Source organism: Colletotrichum truncatum (assembly GCF_014235925.2).
Source record: "Colletotrichum truncatum strain CMES1059 chromosome Unknown Contig_0002, whole genome shotgun sequence".
NCBI lineage: Eukaryota > Fungi > Ascomycota > Sordariomycetes > Glomerellales > Glomerellaceae > Colletotrichum > Colletotrichum truncatum.
The window spans coordinates 13,241-37,427 of record NW_027222399.1 but is presented as its reverse complement, the minus strand read 5'-3'; the positions used below and the strand labels follow the sequence as shown (position 1 = coordinate 37,427).

Sequence of the window (24,187 nt, the reverse complement as noted above, 5' to 3'; positions counted from 1 at the left end):
CTCCGAGAAGTTCCGGCTGAACACGTATAATAATTACGCTGAAGCGTCTTGAACTTTGGCCTGAATCCCTTGAATAGGGCTGAAAGAGTCGTTCAAATATTCACAAATTGAGATAATGTCTATTGGGCTCTCAACAAATTCAGGATAATTTTCAAGTCTAATCTTGGGCTTGGATAACTCTTTTTGGCTAGAGCGGTCAAAGCTATTAGCAGATGACGATACGAGTTTTTGCAACTGTAGCTTCTATAATGTCTGAAGCTGTAGACGGTCAAGTGATAAGAAACTATGTGCTGGGACGGTTTCGTAGTTACAAAGAGCTGCCATCCAATTGAAGGCTTCTACTCACAACAAGTTGTATCCGAATCTGACCTCCACGCAATTAAGGTTTAATTTTAGGTAAGACAAAGTCTAGTAAAATATGATTCCCCTCACAAAATCCGTTGTCTGCGCACAAGCCACCCCTAATTTTCTAAGACAAACAAATCCTAGTCTATTATGTGCAATAAATAGAAGGATGAAGCCATACAATGGACAGCTTTCTGAATTAAAGATTACTTTTGTTGACCACAGAAGAAACCGTCTTAAAAATGATCTTCTCATAGGTCATCCTCCCCTTTTTCCCGGTTGGAATGTGTATTAAAGCCCCACACAGGCGTACGTCTGGGCCCATAGGCCCTGGCAGTTGGACCCTGCGGCAGGGTTCCAGCGGATAAAGTTGGCTACCGAGATGCCATATTGCCGGGAGATGGTGTCACAGTTCTGCCCGCTCTGCACAAAGTGGAACTTCTTGCAGTTGCCCACCATGCCAGCCTGGATCGGCTGCGGAGTCGGGTTCGGTGCGGGCGGTGTCTGGGAGCCGCCTTCGATACCGGTGCAAAGGTAGTAGCCGGCCCACATTCCGGTGCACGAGGCGCCGATGCCCTTGTTCCAGGTAGTAAGCTGCGAAACGGTCACGCCCGTCTTGGAAGCAATCACATCGCAGGTCTCGCCAGTCTGTACGAGGTGGAAGCGGTTGCAGTTGTTCACCATGCCGTCCTGAATCGGCTGGGGGGTTGGGTTTGTCGGACCGGGTTCTGTTGGCGTTCCCCCGATTACACCAGTGCAGAGATGGTAGCCGGCCCACATGCCCGTGCAAGAGGCGCCGATGCCCTTGTTCCAGGTAGTAAGCTGCGCAACGGTCACACCGGCCTTGGACGCAATCACATCGCAGGTCTCGCCAGTCTGTACGAGGTGGAAGCGGTTGCAGTTGTTCACCATGCCGTCCTGAATCGGCTGCGGCGTCGGGTTTGTCGGTTCGGGTTCTGTTGGCGTTCCACCAATTATACCGGTGCAGACGTTGTAGCCAGCCCAAATGCCTGTGCATGCCGCGCCGCCGATCTGCGTGTTCCAAGTCGCCAGTTGGGCGACAGTGACGCCAGTCTTGGATGCAATGACGGCGCATGTGTCGCCGGACTGCACCTGGTAGAACCGGTTGCAGTTGTTAACCATGCCCGGCTGCCACGGTTCGGGCGTCTGCACGCCGTTCCCCGGGTTGGTCGGCGTGCTGGACGTGGTGGGTCCCCCTGAGGGCGGCGAGGTGGTAGTTGGCCGCGCCGTGGTCACCGGGGGTGCGGGGATGCCCGATACGGCGCCGATACAGTAGGAATAATCGGCCTTCCAGTCACCACAGGATCTGATGGACGGGTTCTGTTGTGTTATGTCAGTTCTTATGTCAAGATTGTAATGGGCAGTTGAGCTAAGCGAGAAGGCCAAGGGTTTGATGCTTACCAGGCTAGTCAGCTGAGAGATGGACAAGCTCGTAATCAAGAGAACAGTGTCGCAGCTGATGCCATCGTCCGAGTTCCACCAAAGGTTACAATCGGAAGGCACGTTAGCATCGTGATCATAGAATGGAACCGTGCTATCAAAGCGGCGCGGGCGCAGAACGCTGGCAGTGCCCTGAATGGCGAGTAGGCCAAGGGTAGCGATAATCGAGAGACGAGACATGATGATATTCAAGGAGCGTGATAAGAGACAAAGGAAGAAGAATGAGTGACTGATGTCTTTGAGGGTTTCTCTCTATTGCTCTGTCCGACATACGCTCCGTCTTTATAGCCCACCATTATGAGCCCTCGTGGACTCGCCTTGGTTGTATCTTGTTGAGACATGTCATCTAGTCTTTGATACACCTACGGAGAAATCGGATGGAGAACGGTCATTCCGTGTAACGCTGCGGGTTCTATCGCCACTAAACCTCATATTCCATATCAGTCAGATCGGTTACATCTGTTAATTTACCGTGCCGCTAGGCTTGCTTTTCCCATGACATTAACATGTGCATACCGGTGGTCTTTGAATGCACATAAGCCTTCCCGTATAGTATTTAGTGGGGATCCAAGAACAAAAGGTACTTTGGGAGATGATACAGACGATGCCGAGTCTATCCGTGTCCCCTGCCAAGAGGCTCTCATGTGACGCTGACCTCTTGGTAGTAAGGCTGAGTCCCACTTTGGGGAATCTTGCCTCCGCAGTATGACCCCACCATATATGGGAGTCCGCCCAGTGCAGACACTCGTATACACGGGTTAGGAAGGTGGTTGTTTACATCTCCACTAGGGGTTTTGAAGCTGAGAGAAATATGTGTTTGCTGATGCGGCGTAAACTTGGCGGGCACATGTTGAGAGATGCAGCTGACACTACTTTAGCAGTGCCTATAACTTTTCCACCCATAACCCGCCAATATGCTGCAATTGTCGAACCATTGAATGTGGTTGCTGCCTAAATGAGTATTTGGAAAAAATCCTCCATGCAGCCCAGACAATTAGTGCTTGATGCAAGAGTTGGGGCATTAATCTGTTTGAACAGGGGAATAGACCATGACCTCAACAGCCTCCCCAATTAAATGCGGATAAAAAGATCACTATTTCAATCCCGTTCTTATTCCGTATTAGTGGTTGAGAACTCTGTCATGCCTAGAAAGCAAGCCTCAAGGATTCTGGTATGAGTGTTCTGTCTAGGAAAAGAACGTAATTTAGGCTATAGGTCACTTTTTCTGAAAGGACTGCCCCTGGCCTAGTTATCATGAGAGAAAGTCATATGGTTGAAATCAAAATCATTTCATAGCTGGAGAACTTGCAGTTTGAACAGCCCGCCCTTCATCGTTGTGAGACACGAAATTAGTCCGTACTCCGCGTCTGCAAGGTCCAAGCTTTGAATTTCAAAGAACGCAGATGATTTCGTAGTATGTTAAGAAACCAAGATTAGAGTACATGATGATACATGACAAGTGCCACGCCCAAGGCCAGCGACCAAGAACCCATCCCCTTATGCACGCCGTTCAACGAGTTTGACCCGCTCTTCTTGGGTGCACACGGCGCGGTGATGGTCTGCCATGTGCCGTTTTCGCAACCCATCTTATCCAATATCGCCGTGGACACGTTAGCTGCGAGTTCCTGCGCCAGATCCCGGTACGCACAGCGGGTCGGTTGAACGTCTGTCTCAAACACTGGACACTGGTAGCCTGTGCCTCGGGTCTTGCGCACGTCGGTGACGCGTATTACCGACGTCGTGTTCTCCCTACCCTCGGGGCACGCGTCCACTGCGGCGGCGATGTCTGGAGTCTGGCCTCCGGGCGCGGTTCTGAAGACAATATTACGCGTTGAGGAGCCGTTGTACCCGCTACTCCAGCCTTCGCCACCATCGTCGAGTGACGGGTCCGAGTTGTTGGCGAAGCAGCGATTGGCGAAACTGAAGCCCCAGCGGACTGCAAATTGATCCGTCGTGCCGTTAGTCATATTGACTGCCGGATAGTGCAACAAAAGCTTGCCCGGCGTTGGACCGAGTGCATCAGGCAAGGTGAGGCTATTGAGCCGGAGGTCGACATGCTGCCATTCGGCGCGACTTCCTGAGCTGCTCTTCTGCCAGGACTCGAGGCTCACGACGGATAGGTCAATGACGATGTCGAGGGGCATGAGAGCATCAATGTTTTGAACGCCGAGTACGATGGGGAACCACTGCGTAGGCGCATACGTCTCGTTATCGCGCGGGAAGAGGAGGTCAACTTGGAGGTCGGCCGGGAGCCTTCTCTTCTCGTCCGCGACATCGCCCTGCGCCAGTACGACGAGGGGTGAAATGTGGATCAAAGCTAATAGAGAGGAGAAGAGCCGCATGGTGTGGATGTTTTGTTTGTATGTGTGCGTGAGCTGCCTGGTAGCTAAGCTCTAGTGTGTCTGGTGCTGGGGCGTCAGTCAGCTCATCGAGGTGCATACTTTTCATATAATGATTAGGCACGGGGGAGAAATTTCGGCCAAATCCCTCATCGCTTCGTGCCGAGCCAGTCACGCCGCGCTTGGCGCTTGGCTTCTTGGCTCATATGATCACAAGTGGTCGCTGGCGGCTATCGTGCCGACTTGTTAAAAAAGACCCCTGAATTTTGTAAGCTACATCAGGTTACATCACCTACTAAGCGAGGCGAGAAGCGCAAAAAGAAGGCAACAACACTAATAACCCAAGAAGAGTGTATCAACCGTAAAGCAACCTCTCCACTGTAGCGCTGACACGACACATGAATATTAAAATTGCAATGTATCATGGCATGTACTAACTTCTGAATCTGGCGCTTGGCCTGCAAAGTTCAATATCAGCCGTAAGAGACAAGAACGGCACAGTGTCTTATCGAGAGAATCCTTCGGAAAGTTTCCTTAAACAGGTGAAGCATGTTGGGTTAGGATAGGGAAACTGAATTATGTGTGAACCAAGGTTGAGTGACATACAAATAGCAACTACGAAAGCCCACGAAGGTGTCTTCAAGAACTCCATTTGCTATGGATAGTTGATTGTCACTCCTTTAGTCTCTCGTTTCTTTCTCCAGCTAATCAGATAACCAAGGTTGCCGTGTCGGTACCATGGTTCGAGCTGGCCGACACTCTTTTCTGCCCCTCGTGGGTTCTCTTTTTTACCATGGCGTCGCGTCGCAGCAGGACCTTTGCCCTACCACCTGTATGGTGTCCGGTCCTGACCCAGCCAACTGGACTACTGTGGGCGAGTTCAGTCAGCTACAGGCATGCAAGAAGCCTCTGGTGCTCGACTTCTCCATAAGAATCCCCGTTACGGAGAAGCAGCCTATCAGGGTGTGCAATGTGTGGGCCAACGACTTTTACACCGGTCCAGTCGAGCCTCCAGCCTCAGGCGGAACCGAAGACATCGCCCCCATCATGGCATGGACGCCGGCTGGGTCCGAGGACGAGGCTGGCGGCCGGCTCGCAAGCCAGCCGGTTGAGCACCTGCAAAGTTACCTCAGCAACGTCATGAGCGTGGCCACAAACCGTACCATTCTCTTTGCTACTGCGTCTGACGTTACTGTTGGCGTCTACGTTGGAGCCAACTTGTTAAACCCCAGTGTGGGTGGAATATTCTTCGATTATCTTCTTGCTGTTCTCTTTGGGCCCGGCATAGCCGACAACAAAGCCGCCCTAATCCAGGCATGCGATGGCCGCAGCGGTGACCAGATTTTTGGTCTCATCGCTGCCTCTACCCCGGACTTCACCACGGTCCACGACGCTGTTGCTCAGTGGTCAGCTGGCAAATGTGTCGATACGTCCTCGTACTCAGACAGCTATGAGGTCGACCCCGAGCCTATTGATGTGGTAGACCCCAACTCCGCGCTGATGCTATCCAGCAGTCCTCGGGTCGGCTCAAGTAATTCAACGGACAGTAGCAACGCGACATCACCAGCAGTTCGAGGCCTGCTCCACGCCCGAGCCGACTGCCGTACTATCGCCGTCAAAGATGGCGACGACTGTGGTAAGCTGGTGACGCGTTGTGGAGGAGGCATGACCGCTGCGGATCTGTATAAATTCAACCCAAAATCCAACTTATGCTCAACCTTGATGGCAGGCCAGCTGATTTGCTGCTCGGCCGGAACATTGCCAACACCACCAACACCGCAGCCAAACCCAGACGGCTCGTGTCGTACTCAGAAGGTAGATGACGGCGACGACTGCGGAAAGCTGGTAACAAGGTGTGGTGGCGGCCTGACTGCCGCGCAGTTTTATCAGTACAACACCAAGTCCAACCTCTGTGCAACGCTGCAGCCGGGACAGCACGTATGCTGCACGCCTGGAAAGCTACCAGACCTACGACCAAAGCAGAATCCCAACGGGTCCTGCTTTGCATATCAGATCAAGGGCGGTGACTTTTGCGCTAAGGTGGCAGCTGCTAATGGCTTGACTGTTGACGAGCTCGAAAAGATGAACAAAGAAACATGGGGTATGTACTCTCCGTCGTTGTAATTCGGTCTTTGTCCTTTTGCCAATTCACTTTGGTTTTCTTACGTTTTATCACTACTGGCAATCCTAAATACCCGAAGTTTGGTTTCACTCGTACAGCTTAAATAATCTTTTGATGCATCTTCCTCTTGCAACTTCTTCTATTGAGCCCTTTCTGTTTTGTTATTCTTACACATACTCCTCCTACCCGGAGACTTTCTTATCTTACTACTTATCTCTGTTTCTATTACCCTTCACTTCTCTGCTTCTCTTCAAGTTGGCTTGAGGTGTTGGCCCATAGGTCACCATCCTACCACTATTGATTCACCGCAGCTATGCACTTTCTAACATCATATTACTTACAGGCTGGAACGGATGCGATAACGGCTTCTGGCCCGATAACTGGATCTGTCTGAGTGAGGGCACGCCACCATTCCCTGCCCCCATCGCAAATGCGGTATGCGGACCCCAGAAGCTTGGGTCGGTCCAGCCGAGCGGGTCGACTTCCAGAGACTGGGCCAAGATGAACCCGTGTCTCCTCAACTCGTGCTGTAATATTGTGAGTAATTACTGGTCCCCAAATATATCTAATCTTTACCTATATAAGAGCGAAAGAAAAGACACACGCTAAACCACCACCTAGTGGGGCCAATGTGGCACGACCGAAGACTTCTGCATCGACACCAATACTGGACCTCCTGGCACAGCGAAGAAGGACACTTACGGTTGTATCTCCAACTGCGGTATGAGCATTGTTCAGAGCGGCCCGCCGAGCCAGTTCATCAAGCTCGGCTACTTCGAGGGTTTCAACCTCGGCCGTAAGTGCCTCAATATGGATGCTACTCAGATCGACCCGTCTTTCACACATGTCCACTTCGCTTTCGCTATGCTTGATGAGAACTTCAACGTTTACCAAGAAAACGAACTAGCTGAGTTTCAGTTCCAGCAATTCAAGAAGCTACGTGGGCCTAAGCGTATTATCTCCTTTGGTGGTTGGGTCTTCTCCGCTGAGGCGCCGAACTACCATATCTTCCGCAATGGCGTGAAGGATGCCAACCGCAACCGATTAGCCGATAACCTGGTTAAATATGTCGTTGATAACGGCCTGGACGGCCTTGATATTGACTGGGAGTATCCTTCTGCCCCCAATCTCGGTGAGGGTGTGCCAGAGGGTGACCCTTCTGAGGCCTTGAATTATTTGCGGCTGCTGGCTCTGCTACGTTCCAAGCTGCCGAGGGACAAGTCTCTGTCAATTGCAGCCCCAGCATCGCACTGGTATCTCAAGCAGTTTCCTATCAAGGCTATGTCCGAGCTGCTTGACTATATCGTCTACATGACCTACGACCTTCACGGCCAATGGGACGCTGGAAACAAATGGGCCACGCCTGGTTGCCCAACCGGCAACTGTCTACGTAGCCACGTTAACCGAACTGAGACGATGAATACTCTTGTATGTGTCAATACTTCTCCCTCTCAAAAGAGTTGTTAACTGACCACTACAACGTTACTAGGTTATGATCACCAAAGCCGGTGTGCCATCCAATAAGGTGCTCGTGGGTGTCAGCAGCTATGGCCGCAGCTTTCAGATGGTGGACCCGTCCTGCACTGGACCCAACTGCTTTTACACAGGAGACCGTCTCACGTCGTATGCCCGTAAAGGCCGCTGCACCGACACGGCCGGATACATTAGCAACGCTGAAATCGCTGAGATGGGCGGCCGGTCGTGGGTTGATTCCGAAAGTAACTCACGCATCATGGTTGACGGCGACCTCTGGGTGGCGTACATGGATGACAGTCTCAAGGAGTCGCGCACGCAAATCTACAAACGTTACAACATGGGCGGTACAATTGACTGGGCCGTTGATCTGGTCAAGTTCCACGATCCTCCTCCCCTTCTCCCCGGTGGCTCGAACGCTGGCCTCACTTGGGCCTCAATTAAGGCCAACGTGCTCATGGGCGAGAGTCCGACCTGCAATGCTGCAACGCGCACCGGCACCTGGGCTGACAAGGATTGCGAACATATAGCGGTGAGGAATAATACCAAAATGAAGGCCAAAGATCGTTGGGATGCACTCGATTGCAAAAGTGGCTGGGATGATATCATTAGACGTTGGCAGGGTTGTGACTACAAAAGTTCTGGGACGGTCTTTGACGAAGAGATTGCCTCATACTTACATATGACTCCTAGGCCGGTATGTAACCACCCAAATATCTTACTGGCGCTTATAACAATTTTCCGGGAGGTTGTTATTTGTATGAAATAGCAGACCATACTGACCGCCATGCCAACAGAGATGCAATGACCTGGGTCAAGCTTCGACATGCAGTACTGAGAAGTGTGCGGCACACAACTCGCCACAGACCGAACCGAAGGACAAAACGGGCGCCTGCGCATACGAGCTCTGGAACGGACTTGCCGAAATACACATCGTAGGTCACAAATTTCCCCACTGAAAACAATTTGTTGCAAAGTCATAACTAATGACAAATCGTCCCTTGGCAGATCCTCAGAAACTACTACTACTCTCTAGAAACTACGGGCAATGCCCTCGCCCGCCAGAAAGATACTTTTGTCGAGACATTTGCCCCGGCCCCAGAGGATGACTCCAAGATCTTCGAACTCTTCCTGACACTGATGCCGATCCCTCTTACAGCGGCAGTTCCACGGTTCTTTGGGAGTGCTCTGGCGAGCATGAAATACTTCTCCGGTAAGACCGGCGGTGACAGGAGGGCTTCCTGGGAAGCGGGAACTATCACTCTGGTTAGTACTGCTTTCTCTCTCGCAAAGGAAGCTCTCGACTCAGCATCCTCGGCGCGTGAAGAGATCGCCTTCAACGACATTTTTGACAAAATCATCGTTGCGTGGAAGGACCAAGTCAACAGACTAGTCGCAAAAATCTTCAACGGGGAGCCTGAAAGCATCAAGCTACTTAGTGCCCTTGTTTCCGACGGAAAGATGATTCAGGGTGAGCTAGACGAGCCCGCTCCAGGCTACAGTGAAGACTACACCAAGAGCTGGCATGACAGCAAATACATCGAGCGTGCCTTTTACGCACTTGCCATCCCAGCTATCTGGGCCGCTGACCGGCCGACTCCCGTCGTCATTGACTTTGGGCCCTCCTGCGTCATAGATGCAACAAAGTACTTTGAGGAGCGGGCAAACCGCTACAATGTCGGCTGGCGCTGTCCCAATGGTCACTCGTACATCCTTGCCGGCGTTGATGACACGCCTAAGGGATGCCCTTACGCAAACCCTCGGCAATGTCTTCTTCCACGCAATTGGAACTTCTTTAAGATTCTCAAGGGCATGGACGATCTCCAAGAAGACGGACAGGAGAAATGGGGCAAAGTCACTGTTGACGACCTGATTATTGGGTGAGTTATCCTAGACGCCAAGCATGTCATCAACATGTGACGGTTTGACCAGTAATGGCCTGAGGACAAGACAGACACTAACCACGGACTACACAGAGCGGTAAACACGTATAATAAGAACAAACAGAAGAACGTGATGGACCCTAACAAGAGTCTTACGGACCCAGCAGACATCCAGCGTCTCCAGAATGTCGCTAGTCAGGACATCCGTCTGGGTGGCTTCCAGCATATTCCCGTGTGTGGACCTGAAGAGGCAAAGGCCAACCTTCTTAAGGGGCGCAAGGCTTATGGAGACTCACCTAACTACCCGTGCAACCCGTAGACTAGCTATAGTTGTAAGGCTTAATTAGTGTTATAGTAGGGGATATGTAGCTTTATTACTAGCTGTGGCTTCTTACATATTATAATACTTATACTTTAACCCTTTTATTTATTCTAACTCAGAAATATGTTATTTTGTAACTGGTTTACGAATTATAAAACTTTTTCTTTTTTATTAGTAAATGTTTCTTATGTGCATTTTATTAATGCAAGATAACAGAAAGGTTAGCAGCTTGTATATGTTACTGCGAGCAAATGAGGTCTATTCTAAATTCACCTCAATATCATTATCTTAGTCTAGACTAATAATATATGGATTGGGACAATCTATTGTAATTCTAGGCTAAAAATCTCGTCGTCTTAATACATTATGCGCATCGCTATGGACGTTCAAGAACTGATCACACAACATCTATATTGAACGATCGGCACCGATTTCAAGGGGTATGCCATGCCCCTAGGTTAGATGATTCTTCAAGAACAACGAGACAATAACATAGTTTGAGATCCCATACTTCGTCTAATGACTGGTTTAAATGGACTGCCAACTAAACGCGAACGCTTTCAGGAGGGCCTAGCGAACTTTCCTTGAAGCCTCCCAGATCAACCACTAATTTCTGAATGACGACGCCAGGTTCGAGAAGCCAAAGGCGCAAAATGTGCTCACCTGGTTGGAGATTTATGGCTGTTCTTGAGTTCCATCCTCCTGCCATGACAGCTTGCGTCCAGCCACTGGGTTCGGAACCCATGGGTGTTGTTGGCACTGGCTGAACAGTTATAATATTGGCTCCGTCAACAGAAAATGCGTAGCGCAATGGTCTGCTGGGATCGTGATTCAAAGTGGCCCCAAGGAAAATTATAAGGCTTGCCGATGGATTGGAAGTGAAGGTATAGAAATCATACGTGATCATCGGAGCCGTTGTACCGGGCAACTGAGAGTCCACAGTTACGGGCCATAGCTTCACACCAGACAAGGTACGACCATAGTGTGGGATTGTTACGTACGACACACCGTTCTTCTCCTCGACGGTGCTGTAGTGCTCAGCTTCAATGGACACCACGCCGTCCGACTCCACGAATCCAGTAAAGGTGGATGGGACGGAAGCTTTCTGAACAGGCACCGTCACGGTGATAGGCCAACTGCCTGAAGCATTTTGAGCCTCAACCCGCAGGCCAGCCCAACTCTTACCCTCCGGAGCAGTTTCCCAGTCTACGGAGATGGAAATGCGCGCATCCGACACTCCGTTGGTTGTGCTAAGTGTGCCGGTTGAGTTGGCAACGGAAACGTATGATGCGTTGCTTGTGATCTTATAGACAAACGAACCATTGTTGCGCGTGTAAATATCTAGGTATCGCTGATACGACGCTGGCATGAAAGGGTCGATAGGGAGGAGAACAGGTTCTGGGTCACCCGGTGATGTCTGGTTGCTGCCTTGCACTGAGACACCCATAATACCTGACCTCGGAACGTTGAGCTGGTCATGGTATCGTACTTCTGGAACAGTGTTGCTGACTGGGTCGTTCCAGCTTGTGTATCCAATATGTGGCTGAGTCATCATACCATCCCATTTGCCTCCGTTGAGCTTGTGATATCTGTCGGTAATCTGCGAATCTTGTGCAAAAAGTGTAATTACATCGTTTGCAAGTGTGTTGGCGCTTGTTCTTCGTTGTTTGAAGCGCCATGCATTCAATTCTGACTTTATATAAAGCTCTACGACCGTCTTGCCAGCCAGAATGGGATGCAATACCATTTCGAAAAACGGGGTACGAGTAGCTTGAGGAAGAGAATTATAGGTGTTTTGAGTCATTTCTAAAAGGTCAGACCATTCTTTCAAAACGCGTTCAGCTTCGTCGTAGTTGGCGAGACTATATGCGAACGGCTTGCGGCTTAGCAGTTCGTATTTTCGGCGGATAAGCAATTTTCCGTAGATACTGAGTATCTGGACGGTTCTGTCTGCAATTCTTTCTTCGAATTCGGCTGCAGCCCAGCGACGAATCCACTGCGTGGTACTTTCTGGCGTGGCATGCTTTGACATGTCGTAAGCCATGTCTAAGAAGTGTGTCATGGGAATTTCCTGGAGCGTGATTGAAGTATTAACATTCGAACAGAGAGATATCAATGATTGCAAGTACGTAGTTGCACACCACTTGCACTGTATAGAACATTGGTAGGTAAAGAACACTCACAAGAGGCTTGATATCGCCGACATTTGCGATCCAAATTTCCCGGGCGCCCTTCTCATAGGCCAGATGCATTTGTTCCCAGGTTTTGACGAGCTGAATTGTGTTGATCCATTTGTAGTTCCGAGGAGAACCGACATAGTCAAAGTGATAATAGACCCCCGCGCCAGCCAGCCTGTCTGTCTCATTGGCCAATGGAGTCCGTAACAGGTTGCCAGAATTGTCGTCTGTCCAAAGCAGCGTGACCGTATCAGGTACTTTCATACCAGCCTGATAGTAACGTCCAACTTCCTGGGCGAGGCGATATATGGTTAGTCAGGTTTCTAAAGTGTCTTGCGGTTGTGGAAGGAGGAACTTTTCCATACTTTGTACAGGACCCACGTCTGTGGCACGTTTTTCAGTTCAGTAGCGTTCAGTTCCTCTCTCAGAAGGGACTGTTGTGTCTGAATTATTTCTTCGAGATCTTCAGCTGTCAGAGTTGGCGATGCGGCGTCACCTTCACCCCTCATGCCCATTGTGTACATGGTCTCCCAGTCGGCTGCGCGCCGCACGCCGCCCCTAAAGAAATCTGTGATCTCCTGTTCGTTGCTGCCCCAGTCCCAACCACCGTCGATTTCCTCTTTTTGCTCTCTTTCTGCACGGGCCATAGGTTCATGATGACTCGTTCCAACAACAACGCCATACTCTTCAGCCAGGGGGCCATTTTTGGTGTCGTCCGTGTAGAAAGCACTACCCCACATGGCCGGCCAGATATAGTTCGCACGTAAGCGAAGACAAAGCTCAAAAACTAGCTTGTAGAACTCGCTGCTGAAGGGCCTACCAGTTGAGGTGAGTCCGAACTTTTTCGTAGCCCAGCCAGTTAGTGCTGGTGCCTCATCGTTGATGAAAAATCCTCTGTACTTGATGGAAGGCGAATCCTGTACTGCCTGACCATCGAGTACCCAGATACCTTTCTTCGTCTTTGGGGGCACATCTGCCCACCAGTACCAAGGAGACACGCCGATCTTCTCGGATACCTCATATAGACCGTAGATAGTCCCTCGTCTGTCACTTCCAGCTATGACAAGACCCCAGGGTACGTTTGCAGCTACGTCTCGTACGAGGGCCATAGTGTATGCTTCCCATTTGCCTTTGACATCGGTGATATCAAGTTTCTTATCGAGAACCAGGTCGTCAATTAAGGTGGAGTGTCCGATTGTTCCAGCAATGATGGCTGGCAAGCTTTCATTGATTTTTTCTTTCGAGAGACCATCCACAGTCACTATCGTCCCGTTGACACCAACAACTCGTCCAAAGTCGAGCGCAAGATCTCGAGCCGCTCGAAGTACGGATGGAGAATCCCCTTTGGATATCCAAATTTGAGGACCAATGTCATGATTCGCTAGCTGGCAATCACTCACACCCTCCTGGAAAACAAGGAGACCTTCTTTAGCTACTGTAAAGCCAACGAAGCACGAAAACAAAAAAAGTGCTACAGTAAGGAGTCTTGAAAACGAATCCATGATGAGTTGCAAGAGGAGCAGACAAGGCGTTTAGATAGATTTGGGGCGGTCAAGATGATCTAGGGGATGGCCTGAAATGAAACTCGGGATTTGCAGCTGGGCTATCTTTGTCAAGTCTTCATTGTACTTTTATATTCCATGGACTGAGAACAACGTATGAAGTCATGTGCTATACTAAGATCAACTGTAACCCTAGCCGGATCGTCCAGTCTATGACCAGGCTTGATACTGGAGCTTAAGGGCTGTAGGGGTAGTCTGAGCAACGCATTGGTTGGGGAGCGAATTGTTTAATCTCAGAGATCGTGGGGAAATCTGTGCCTGATAAACGTGTAGACTTTACCCGGGATGCAGGACATTTAGCCGGTGCAGGCTATTTCCAACGAAGTTGCTGTATCTCCAAGGGAGATCTTAGCGCGAACGATTAGTGCGGAGTAGAACCTACCTTCGTGCGTTCTCCCCGATTAGATACGAACTTGTTACCCACTGCATTTCTTGCTAGATATGAAGATATGCTGGTTAGTGGTTTCCAGATGGCGGGAGGTATTGAAGAATTCTGAGAAGAGAGTGGTAAATTAGTGCTTAGAGTGATTTAATAACGCAAAAGTTGTGTCTTGGTCAAGGACAGGTCGATCAGGATATTCACTAACCACTCAAAGATGAAGATCAAGGTACTCTGCGTGTATTTGAAACTCTCCCGCACCCTACAACCGTGAAATATTGACTTTAAACTACCAAGCTAACTCAATACAGTCGATAGCTATACTAGATTGGTTTCTTGCAGCTAAATGGGATAATTTATTTCTGCTCCTTATCATACGACAATGATGCTTTGGTTGTGATCTGAATATTAACACGGCCAATGAACGGTAATAACTTGGAGCCAGTCCTACACTAGGATGGTTTTGAGATCTTGGTTCCAAGGTTTCCTGCAAGGCTAACGGTTTTGACCCCGATTCGCAATCAACCATCATGGTTTTCAGCCAATAAATCTAAGAATTAACGAGGAAGGTGTGGCCAAAGATATGGGGAATGAAGACTAGGTATTGTGTGATGTCTTGGACTTGGGGGTCAATCACGTATTGGCATCCAATGTCAAAGGAGGATCTTTCAAGTAAATAATCAGATATTTTCCCACCTGTGAAAATTGGGAAACCTGCTACTTGTAGCGACAGGGATCATGGCCTCTTTTGGCTGAAGCTGGCAAAAAAAGTTACGTAAACACGAAAACATTGCCTATATTTTGCAACCTAATCGTTAACATAGTATGTTGAAAGTTTGCTGGGCTGTGCTGCATTCCATTATTCAAGATGGTTTTAAGGTCGAAATTTACCAGCGTGATGCTGATTAATAATGAAAAACCGTCCAAAATCACGTGGGGAACTGTTTTCGACGAAGTGATGTAATATCCACTCACGTCCAAAACATAACCAGAACACAATATCCACACAGTAGCCCAGCAAAGAGGTGATGTGGCAAGCGTTTCACTGCAAACGCTTCTTACCTCCTATTGAAAATGGGTTTATCAAAATAGGCTACCCACAATGGGTTAAGGTACAAACTACTGCGATGTAACTCCATGACGCTACATACACAGTCACACAACACTACGCGGGTAAAAGAAGACGGAATGGATGGCAGCGAAGTGACTTGGTTGATGGAAAAATATGACAAAAGAAAACGTGATAGAATGCCAGTGAAAATCGTATTGTGTCGAATTGTTAGCTCTTTGAATCTCTGATGGGGTAGACTACTCCGAAAAGAAGATCGGCGAACATTACGGGCTGCAGAAGTGGGCTGTGTGACCGGGTGACGTGGATAATTGGTGGGCGAACATCAATGTCGAAAAGGGGTTACGTGAAGCAGGTAAAATACCGCAGGTAAATCCTGGACTGTAACTGGGCTGATTTATATTGGAAGCCGGCTGGATAGGAGCAGGGCAGGGGAGAATGAACCTGGTCGTCGACGTGGATGAACGAGATGGTAGGTGGTAACGCATTTGTAATGCATCTTAACCGTGATGACCTTCGTTTCTGCTACGCCTCCCGGATGAGGTTGCCTGTCAAAGGTATACTATGGCCCGTACGACAGTATCGAGGGTCTGCCGCCCCTGTCATTATTGCATTTTGAGATAATACTGTGATATGATAGGAAGTCTCAGTCCTTGGATCGGACGAAGCAATATCATACCCAGGCTGGGATGGTGTTGAGAAACGCCGGCGTCTTTATGATGTATCTACTAAAACGTACAAATCCAGAGAGCGATGAGATCCAGTACCGTCAGACTCGATATTAAGACCATGGGGTTTTGATTTTCTAGCATATTCAATAGCTATCCATCTTTATGCCGGACCAGTAGATTGACGTCCTAAGAGGCTGCTATTTTGGGGTTTTATATCACCGCTATTACATTAACCTAAGAACAGACTGAAGACTTACACGAGGAAGGAAACAATGAAACAAAGCAAAAGTCGTTCGCCTCAATATTAGCTCAAATAATCCATTTACATCCTCGATTATCAAATCCAGTAATGAGGAAACGTGGGAGGCCTTTGCATGGAGAAATTGCCCATAGTCAAGTCCTCATTGTCATCTTTGCCCTCGTCCAAGTCGTTCAACATCTTATCCTTCTTATCTTCCTCCATTTCATTGTCGAGCGTTAAGATATCGTTGATACTGTCATCTTCATCATCCCAATACCTCTTGCCGCTACCTCCAAGCAGATGACTGACTCGGCGTCCCTGTTTACTGCCCTTAATGGACGATCGAAGCGATCCCGGCACTTTCCTGGCTTGCAAGGTGTCACCGCTCAAGGACTTATTCGCTCGTTTCTCGTCCCAACGACGCTTTGGCGAGTCCTCGCCAGCATCGCCTGACCCACTCTCCACTGTTAGACGGTTCCAAGCTTCAGGGGGAGAGTCTATGCTCTTGCTATGATGGCCAGATGGCGATTTAGACGGCGATGGTTTACCGTCTTTATCCTTCTTGGGCTTGGGCACACGTACCCAGTACAAAGCAAAAGCGAGCACGGCGTTAACAAAGACGTACGCGAACAAAATCCCCAAGTCGCGCCAGCGATTGCCGAATTCGACGTGCACCCCGGCCAGCACCTCATTTGTGTTGCTCGTAGTGCAGAAACTGCAGTTTCCCATGGCGGCCGGATCAGCAAGGTACCCGCCCGCCTGGGCGATATAGGTTTGTAAGTACTGGCCGCAGGTCATCCCGGGCGGCGGGTTCATGAGAAGAAACTCATTCTTCGCGCAGTGAATACCTGCGTTCGCTAGCCCTGTGCCTAACAGACCTTCAACCAGGTAGGTGAATGGGTTGACGCGGTACACCCACACCCAGAAGTTGGGTGGCGCGGCAAGAAGTCCGTTAAAGATGAACATCATGACAAATATGAGATTGCCGATACCGGCGGCCTGGTCGGGGAGGTTGAACACGGCTCCAATCATGTGCGCAAATGTGCTCGCCTGCAAGAAGAAGACGAGCATAAACAAAAAAGCTAGACCGCCGCGCGCGGCGGTGTCGTTTGTTTCTGCCGCGTTGCGATACAGCCCAACTAAGTAATACCAAGCCAAAAACGCTGGCGGAGCCATCAGAGCGTTGTAAACCATCTCGACAGCCACCTGGCCCCCCATGAACGCAGCCCACGAGTAAGTGCGTGACGGCTGCTCGCGGCCCTCATAGAGCGTGCGCTGCGCTACGAAGATAGGCAGGATCTGCTGCAGCAGGTTGAGGTGCGTCGTGAGGAACATAAAGATGGCGATAGTCTGGGCCGTGATGCCCACCTGAGTGTTTGGCATATTGAGCAGTGAGAGACCGATGAAGAGGGCGGCACCAAACGTCAACAGCATCTTTGCGTAAATATAACCCGGGCTGCGCCAGTAGTGTCGGGCTACACGTTTGACTACCTCTGAGAGCTGGATAGCAAAGGGGGCGGCGAAGTCAGGATCCTGCTGCTGTTGAGTTGCGTGTTTTGTGTGATACCCTCTCCCGGTTTCTTTCAAGCGGGCAAGGCGGGCCTTGACCTCGCCATACTCGGTGCTCTGCCGCCAGATGTCGGGCCAGTCTACAGCCTTATCACCACTGGCACTGACTTGTTCGAGAATGTACTCAGCGGGGTTCTGCCCCTTTCTTGGCGATGGTCCGCCATTACGGACGAAATAGTCCACCAGGACATTGGCGTTGCGTCCGATCTGGCCAAAGTAGACGGTACGTCCGCCACGAGCCAGGAGAAGAAGCCTATCAAACCGCTCAAAGAGCTGTTGTTCGATAAAATGTGATGTTAGCAATGCAATTCAAGAAGTAAAAAGAATGGCTGCCTAGATAGGCGCAACTCACAACTGCTGACGGCTGATGAATCGTGCAAAGTATAGCCTGGCCGTTCTGTCTCAATGTCTCGAGTAAAGTGCAAATGGACAAGCTCGTCTGCGAATCCAAGCCAGAGGTGGGCTCATCTAGAAACAGCAGCAGAGCAGGTCGGGCGGCCAGTTCAACACCAATGGTCAGTCTCTTCCGCTGTTCCACATTTAGGCCCTCTCCAGGCACGCCCACTATCGCGTCGGCATATTCCTCCATACCAAGAATTCCAATGACCTTGTCGACATACGCAATCTTTTGCTTACGGGAATAACGCGCTGGCTGACGGAGGATAGCGCTGAAAGTGAGGGCTTCACGCACTGTCGACGTGATCAGGTGCTGGTCTTGCTGCTTGACGTAACCCGTCTTTTGCTGGAAGGAAGCGTCACGCGGGGCACCGTCGACGAGCATCTCGCCAGTTACCACGCCGATAGACAGGCGTGAGGCGAGGGCGTCAAGCAAGGTGGTTTTGCCGGCACCCGAGACGCCCATGAGCGCAGTGAGCGTCCCCGGCTCACACCAGCCATCCACGCCATCCAGGATCCGTTTCATCTCATTCTTCTTGACTTTGACTTCGTAGGAAACATTGCTCCAATGGAAGATGGCCGTTTGACGATCGATACCCAGGTCGCCGTCGTCATCGCTTCCGCTGCGGTCTTTATACACGTTTTGCCCCTGCGGCCAGTTCCAGGACTTGGCAAGCGAATCTCTGCCGGCATCATTTCCACTCCCCGTTGTCATTGGATAACTCCCATCAGTATAGATACCTGCGAATTGACTATTGCCATGCCCGCTTTTCATGAACACAGGCGCAACAGGCGTGACAGGAAGGGAAGCCATGGGCTTGCTCGTACTCGGTGCCGCTGTCCTTACTTCGGCCTTGGTGATATGGTTCTCCACGTCTCTTGCCCGCCTGATGGGGACTTTTCCCCTTGGAAAAACAAGCATCTCTCCGTTACTCTTTTCACCACCCACCAGCTCCGTCGCAATGAGATGGAGCAGAAGATATGCAGCAGAGAACGCAAAAATAATGCCGACATTCCGCCACCGATGGCTGTCCAGATACCCAAATGCACCGGTGATGTAAGCGCTCCCATCGATGAACGTTGCACCCGCGACACCTCCTTGCGCAGCACAGACACGTGTTTGCGTCATCATACCCGTATCGTAGGTCGGGCCAGACGGAACGAAGACCGTACAAGGGAACCTACGCCCGTCACCGAATTCATTGATCATGAGGGCCTCGAAACCGTAAGCCACGGGATTGACCGTGGCGATCCACGCGGCATACGGCTTGTAATACATAGGCGGGACGGCGAAACCGGTGTACAACGCTAGCGTAAGCAGCACTATGGTCGACGGAGCCATGGCCGCCGCGTGGCTCTTGGTCACCGAAGCGACAAATCGGAAAAGCAGGCTCACAGCAAGCGTCATGGCGAACTGGACCAGCACGAAAAACAAAAACGCTTCAGCTTCTGTGCGCATGTTGCACATCCAGTAGAAGATGGTGTTGACCGTGATAGCGTTGAGCAGCTTGTACGGCAGGCTCATGACCAGATCCGCGATGGCTTCAGCCGAGGTGTGATATAGAGCAAAGCGCACATGCTTCTCAATGATGGCGCGCTTGGCGTACAAGGCACCCACTTCGAGCACGCATCCAAAGGCGTTGACCAGCGCGGCGGTGAACAGAAGCGTGCTGCGCGCCTTCATAGACTCGGCCGTGTTGGGCAGCCGAAAGAAGACGCTGGCCACGATGAGTGTCTGGAACAAGTTTATGACAAGCATCGCCACCGTCATCTGTGGAGCCGCCTTGAGCAGCGCAAGAGATCGCCACAGGCATTGCAGAACCTGCCGCGGGTACGAGAGGGTGTAAGGCGACTTCCATCGCTGCAACGACGACTGGTCACTTTTTTTGCTCGCCAGGAAGTCAGCATAGTGAGTACGCGAGCCCGTCAGACTAAAAGATGTGTCGTAGGAGTCCAATTCTTGGCCGAGCTGGCGGCGGTGGCTGCTTGTCCGCCACGCTTCTGCAAACTCATCGGGGCTTTGCGGGACTTTTGTCTCGTAGCCGGGCTTAATGATGCCCTCACGCTCAGCCGGACTGGTCATGGACGTTAGGAAGTCCGGCGTCGTCTGGTTCGAAGGACAAACGAAGCCCAGTCGCTGGAAATAGCGCTTGGCTTGCGTCGTCTTGCCAAAGTAGATTTGTCGTCCCTTGTAGAGAACCAGAACCTTGTCAAACAGCTCATAGGCCTCCTGCGGAGCCTGATAGATGGCTACCGCGCTCGTCATGCCCATGATGTCGCTCTGGACCCGCAGTGTCCTGCAAAAGTTGACCGTCGTGGCGCTATCGAGCCCTCGTGTGCTATTGTCCCAGCACTGAATCGGCGCGAAGCTCAGGGCTGCCTCGGCGATGCTCACACGCTTGCGCTCGCCGCCCGACACGCCGCGCACCGTGTCGCCCTCTGTGCCGCCGACGGGTGTCTGCATCGTGTGCTGAATTCCCAGCATGGCCATGGTCACGTCCCTTACGCGTCGGGCGTACTCGTCCGCCGAAAGTCCCCCGGGTCGGGTCTTAGGTGCTCTCGCCCGCGCAGCGAAGAAAAGCGTGTCCGCCACCGAGAGCATCGGGAAATGCACGTCCTCCTCGGCGGTGTAGATGGCGTCGCCCCTGAAATAGCGCTTCATCTCGTCGGCACTCACGCCGCGGTAGTTAAGATAGGCATCCTCCGCCATCTGCGTGCCTTGCGAGTCCCCCGCGATCGTCCGCAGAAAGGTCGAACACCCACTGCCCGGGGGACCCAGTACACACAGCATCTCACCGTCATTTAACACTCCCTCGAGATCCTGCAGTATGCGCACCTGTTGGGACTTCATGCGCAACAGCCAACGTACAGCTGACACAGCCTTCAGCCACCACGCGTTGCCTACCGTTTTCTGGAACGCCGTGTCGGACCCATGGCCAGATATGCTCAGCTTGCGAAACGCCACGCCCGCCTTACGCACCTCGCAGCAATCGGAGCGGAGGCGGTAGAAGGACTCGGCCCACTTCCGGGCGTCGAAGTTGGCACCAAAGGGGTCGAGGGGCCCATTCTGTTTTGGAGGCTTCGAGACGTTAGGAGAGTCGTTTTGGTTCAACGACGTCGAGACATCGCCACTTTGTTGCTTCTCGAGGAACTCCTTGGCTAGCTCGACGAGATCGGTGATGGCTTTATACTCGTCCGCAGATATATGCACGGATTTGGGCCGGCTGCCACTGGGAACTCCCGGAAAACTGACGAGTGAGGAAAGAGGTCGCGACTGGCGTGAAGATCCGACCGCGGTAGCTGGTGGTGATTGGGGTTGGGTGGATGTTCGCCTGCTCCGTACCACCGGTCGCCCGCTCTCCGTCCTGTTGTTGGTGGAGTATGCGGCAGCCATCGTTGTGAAATGAAATTGCAGTTATGGCCAGCTGCTAATACCAACCAGGGAAGAATTCACTTGGTTCAACTGCAGCCTTCAGATCTGTTTGAACTGCACGGTAAATGATAATACAAGCGACATGCAACATCTCCTTTCAGTAGGCTGAATGGCATTAAATCAATTCAAGAAACAGTTTCCACACGTAGATCAAGAGACCTAAACCATTATTATCATCCAAAATCAGATCCCTTCAGTCTCATTATGAAATATACGTCAATTTTTGAATTTCTTACTCGGGAAATATGTCGTAGTAAACTACAAATGCAGACAAACGCGTGTCGTCGGTCTTCCCCATCTAGTATCGGAAGAGAGGGAGGGGGATGGAGGAGGGACCGAGCCAATCCCGAAATGGCTACAAATAGAGTTGGCTAAAGTTTAACTGCCTTTAAGTTGTCATGACGTAGTGACAACTGGAGTCCATGGAGGCGAATATTTGGATAAATTTCCGGTCCGTCTGCTATGCTATAAGCATTCCCACAAAAGTAAAGTATAATTATATAAACCTTTCTGTTGGTGGACGGCCTTGGAAGAAGGCGACCGAGATGCGAGTTAAACCTGACCTAGCAAAAAGAGGACTTGGCTCAAAACTCTCACTGCATTAGGCTGTCTCGGTCCACTACAGATAGACTTGACGTTTTACCGAAGGGTAAGACCAACTGCAGTAGCTCATCTGTACCTCTCATGAACATGCACGAAACTTTATTTGAATAGTCGGAGGTAAAGAAGGTTACTGTCCTCACATGGGAGTATCTCGACAAAGAAACTCACAGAGCATTGATCAAGTAATCGGCCTAATTTACGCACACTTTCCCCCGATCGAAATATTCCCTTATCGCATTGTCCGCCTGGACTGGGCTTTCCACATGCAGCAATACATGATGGTCCGGTCTTACAATGATGCCTTTCCCCTCCTTGATTTCCGGTACCACGTCATACCAAGCTTCTGGCAGACCAAGACTTGCCACATCGATGGCCCAGTCACAGGATGCGAATACGGGGTTGGCATAGTGTAGCACGGTGAATCGATCGTACGGCACGAGGTCCAAGATTGACCGCCCATTGCTGACGGTTCCGTGTGGCAGCCTTGCCCCGGGACACGCTCGTGGCACGTATTTCGTCGGGTTATCAAGAATAACCCGCGTGCAGGACGGGTCGTCGTAAACGAATCCGAGCTGGAGGGCTAGCGAGTTAAAGTGTTTGCTTGCCTCCGCGACGGCTTCCGCTGCCACCGTGGAAATGGCGGGCCGTTGGAGGAATGCATCCATGGTAAGATCAGACGATAGTTCCCTTGATTTCTGAAACTGAACGCCGAGGCCGACTAGCGTGGTACTGACAGGGTAGAAAGCCGCCTCGCTGGCGACGGAATACTCGAGATTTGCGAGTGCGACGGGTTTTCGCTCACGGGTGAAGCTTTTCAGAAAGTCCCGAGTGCCTGTTCCCTTGATGATGGCAGCCAGCTTCCACACCAGGTTGTGAGCATCGGCGATGCCTGTGTTGAGGCCTAGGCCACCCTGGGGTGGCAGGCTGTGAGCGGCATCACCCACGAGAAACACGCGGTGCTTCGCGTCGCTGTACGAGGATGCTACGCGTGGGGCCGTTTCCCAGATGGTACGAAGAACCTCCGAGTATTCCAGACCTGGTAGGCAGGCCTCGACTGGTGGTACCTTGCATCGTCCGCCAGCTGACCCGGCGTCCATGACAGGCGTGACGTGGACGAAGGAGGCATCAAGATGATGTGCGATGAACTCACTGGGGTGCTCGGGGTGGAAGCAAAAGTAGAGCATGGCCTCGCGACCCGGTGGAAGCGCGGAACGCAGACTGCCTTTGCAGACAGTGGACTGGTAGGCATGACCGGGTCCCATGAGCTTGAAGTCCATGCCGGCCATCTTGCTCCGCACGGTCGAGTTGACGCCGTCCGCGCCAATAACAAAATCAGCCTGAATGCTGTGTTGGGTTGCTTTGTCGCCTTGTCTGGTAGGGCTACACGAGACGACACAACCGGCATCCTCTGTCTCCATGATATCGACTGTTTCAACCTGCCAACCCCTCCTGATTTCGGCGAGACCCGTCTCGGCTATTGCCTTCTCGAGAAAGCTCTCGAGATCTGGCTGCGGCCAATTCACCAAAGGTTCGGGCGTCAGACTGCGAACCTTATCGTCTTGGCGTTCGTAAGGGAAGCAGCCAATCTCAGCGTCGGCTAGGCCATAGACAAGACGGACTGACCCGGCATCTTTAGCCGTGGCTGCATGTTGTCGGATATGACCTACATCCAATCCCGCCTGGCGGAATATCTCGAGTGTCCTCGGATTGAGGGTGTGGGCTTTAGGGTGCTTCGATACGTCATGACGTCTCTCTAAGACGATGCACTCGATGTTCTGGCGGACGAGGAGAAATGCCGTAAACAAGCCAACCGGTCCCCCGCCTGCAATGACAACACGCGTCTTTTCCATGTTCTGCATGATTGTTGATTGAACCGATGGCAGGATTTGGCGGTTCTCTCGAAGATGGGCATGCAGTTGTGTAAAGCTATTTTATGGCCAGATCTCCGACAGTGGTTAATTCTCCCAACGGTTTACTGAGATTGACCTTCAAAAACGGTAAATACAGGTCCTGCAGGTAATCTGCTAGGTCTCGCTGTATTAGGTAGTCGCACAAGTTAAGGCGTAGGTAGCTCGTTTAGCTTTGATAACAAAAGGATTGTTTAAAAGATGCTTATGAGAGTGATCTATATAGTTAATCTCC

At 51.1% G+C, this 24,187-nt stretch overlaps 6 protein-coding genes across 6 annotated transcripts; 1 reads left to right on the top strand and 5 right to left on the bottom strand.

Moving 5' to 3' along the window:
* Positions 1-636: 636 nt before the first annotated feature.
* On the bottom strand, positions 637-1,986 carry CTRU02_202942 (LysM domain-containing protein-like protein 5; the record flags this gene model as incomplete). The annotated part of the gene is made up of 1 exon (XM_036731473.1): positions 637-1,986. The coding sequence occupies one exon, from the start codon at positions 1,984-1,986 to the stop codon at positions 637-639; it is 1,350 nt and encodes a 449-aa protein (XP_036576908.1).
* A 1,253-nt stretch (positions 1,987-3,239) lies between these two features.
* On the bottom strand, positions 3,240-4,148 carry CTRU02_202941 (uncharacterized protein; the record flags this gene model as incomplete). The annotated part of the gene is made up of 1 exon (XM_036731474.1): positions 3,240-4,148. One exon carries the CDS (start codon positions 4,146-4,148, stop codon positions 3,240-3,242), a length of 909 nt encoding a protein of 302 aa, XP_036576909.1.
* A 735-nt stretch (positions 4,149-4,883) lies between these two features.
* Positions 4,884-9,942, top strand: CTRU02_202940 (chitinase; the record flags this gene model as incomplete). Its single annotated transcript, XM_036731475.1, has 7 exons — positions 4,884-6,246; positions 6,611-6,804; positions 6,889-7,695; positions 7,757-8,437; positions 8,538-8,675; positions 8,749-9,620; positions 9,717-9,942. The coding sequence occupies 7 exons, from the start codon at positions 4,884-4,886 to the stop codon at positions 9,940-9,942; spliced, it is 4,281 nt and encodes a 1,426-aa protein (XP_036576910.1).
* Positions 9,943-10,489: 547 nt separating this feature from the next.
* CTRU02_202939 (uncharacterized protein) lies at positions 10,490-13,624 on the bottom strand (the record flags this gene model as incomplete). Its single annotated transcript, XM_036731476.1, has 3 exons — positions 10,490-12,016; positions 12,129-12,413; positions 12,488-13,624. The coding sequence occupies 3 exons, from the start codon at positions 13,622-13,624 to the stop codon at positions 10,490-10,492; spliced, it is 2,949 nt and encodes a 982-aa protein (XP_036576911.1).
* Positions 13,625-16,140: 2,516 nt separating this feature from the next.
* CTRU02_202938 (ABC multidrug transporter) lies at positions 16,141-21,403 on the bottom strand (the record flags this gene model as incomplete). The annotated part of the gene is made up of 2 exons (XM_036731477.1): positions 16,141-17,886; positions 17,966-21,403. 2 exons carry the CDS (start codon positions 21,401-21,403, stop codon positions 16,141-16,143), a joined length of 5,184 nt encoding a protein of 1,727 aa, XP_036576912.1.
* An 833-nt stretch (positions 21,404-22,236) lies between these two features.
* On the bottom strand, positions 22,237-23,895 carry CTRU02_202937 (FAD binding domain-containing protein; the record flags this gene model as incomplete). Its single annotated transcript, XM_036731478.1, has 1 exon — positions 22,237-23,895. The coding sequence occupies one exon, from the start codon at positions 23,893-23,895 to the stop codon at positions 22,237-22,239; it is 1,659 nt and encodes a 552-aa protein (XP_036576913.1).
* Positions 23,896-24,187: the final 292 nt, after the last annotated feature.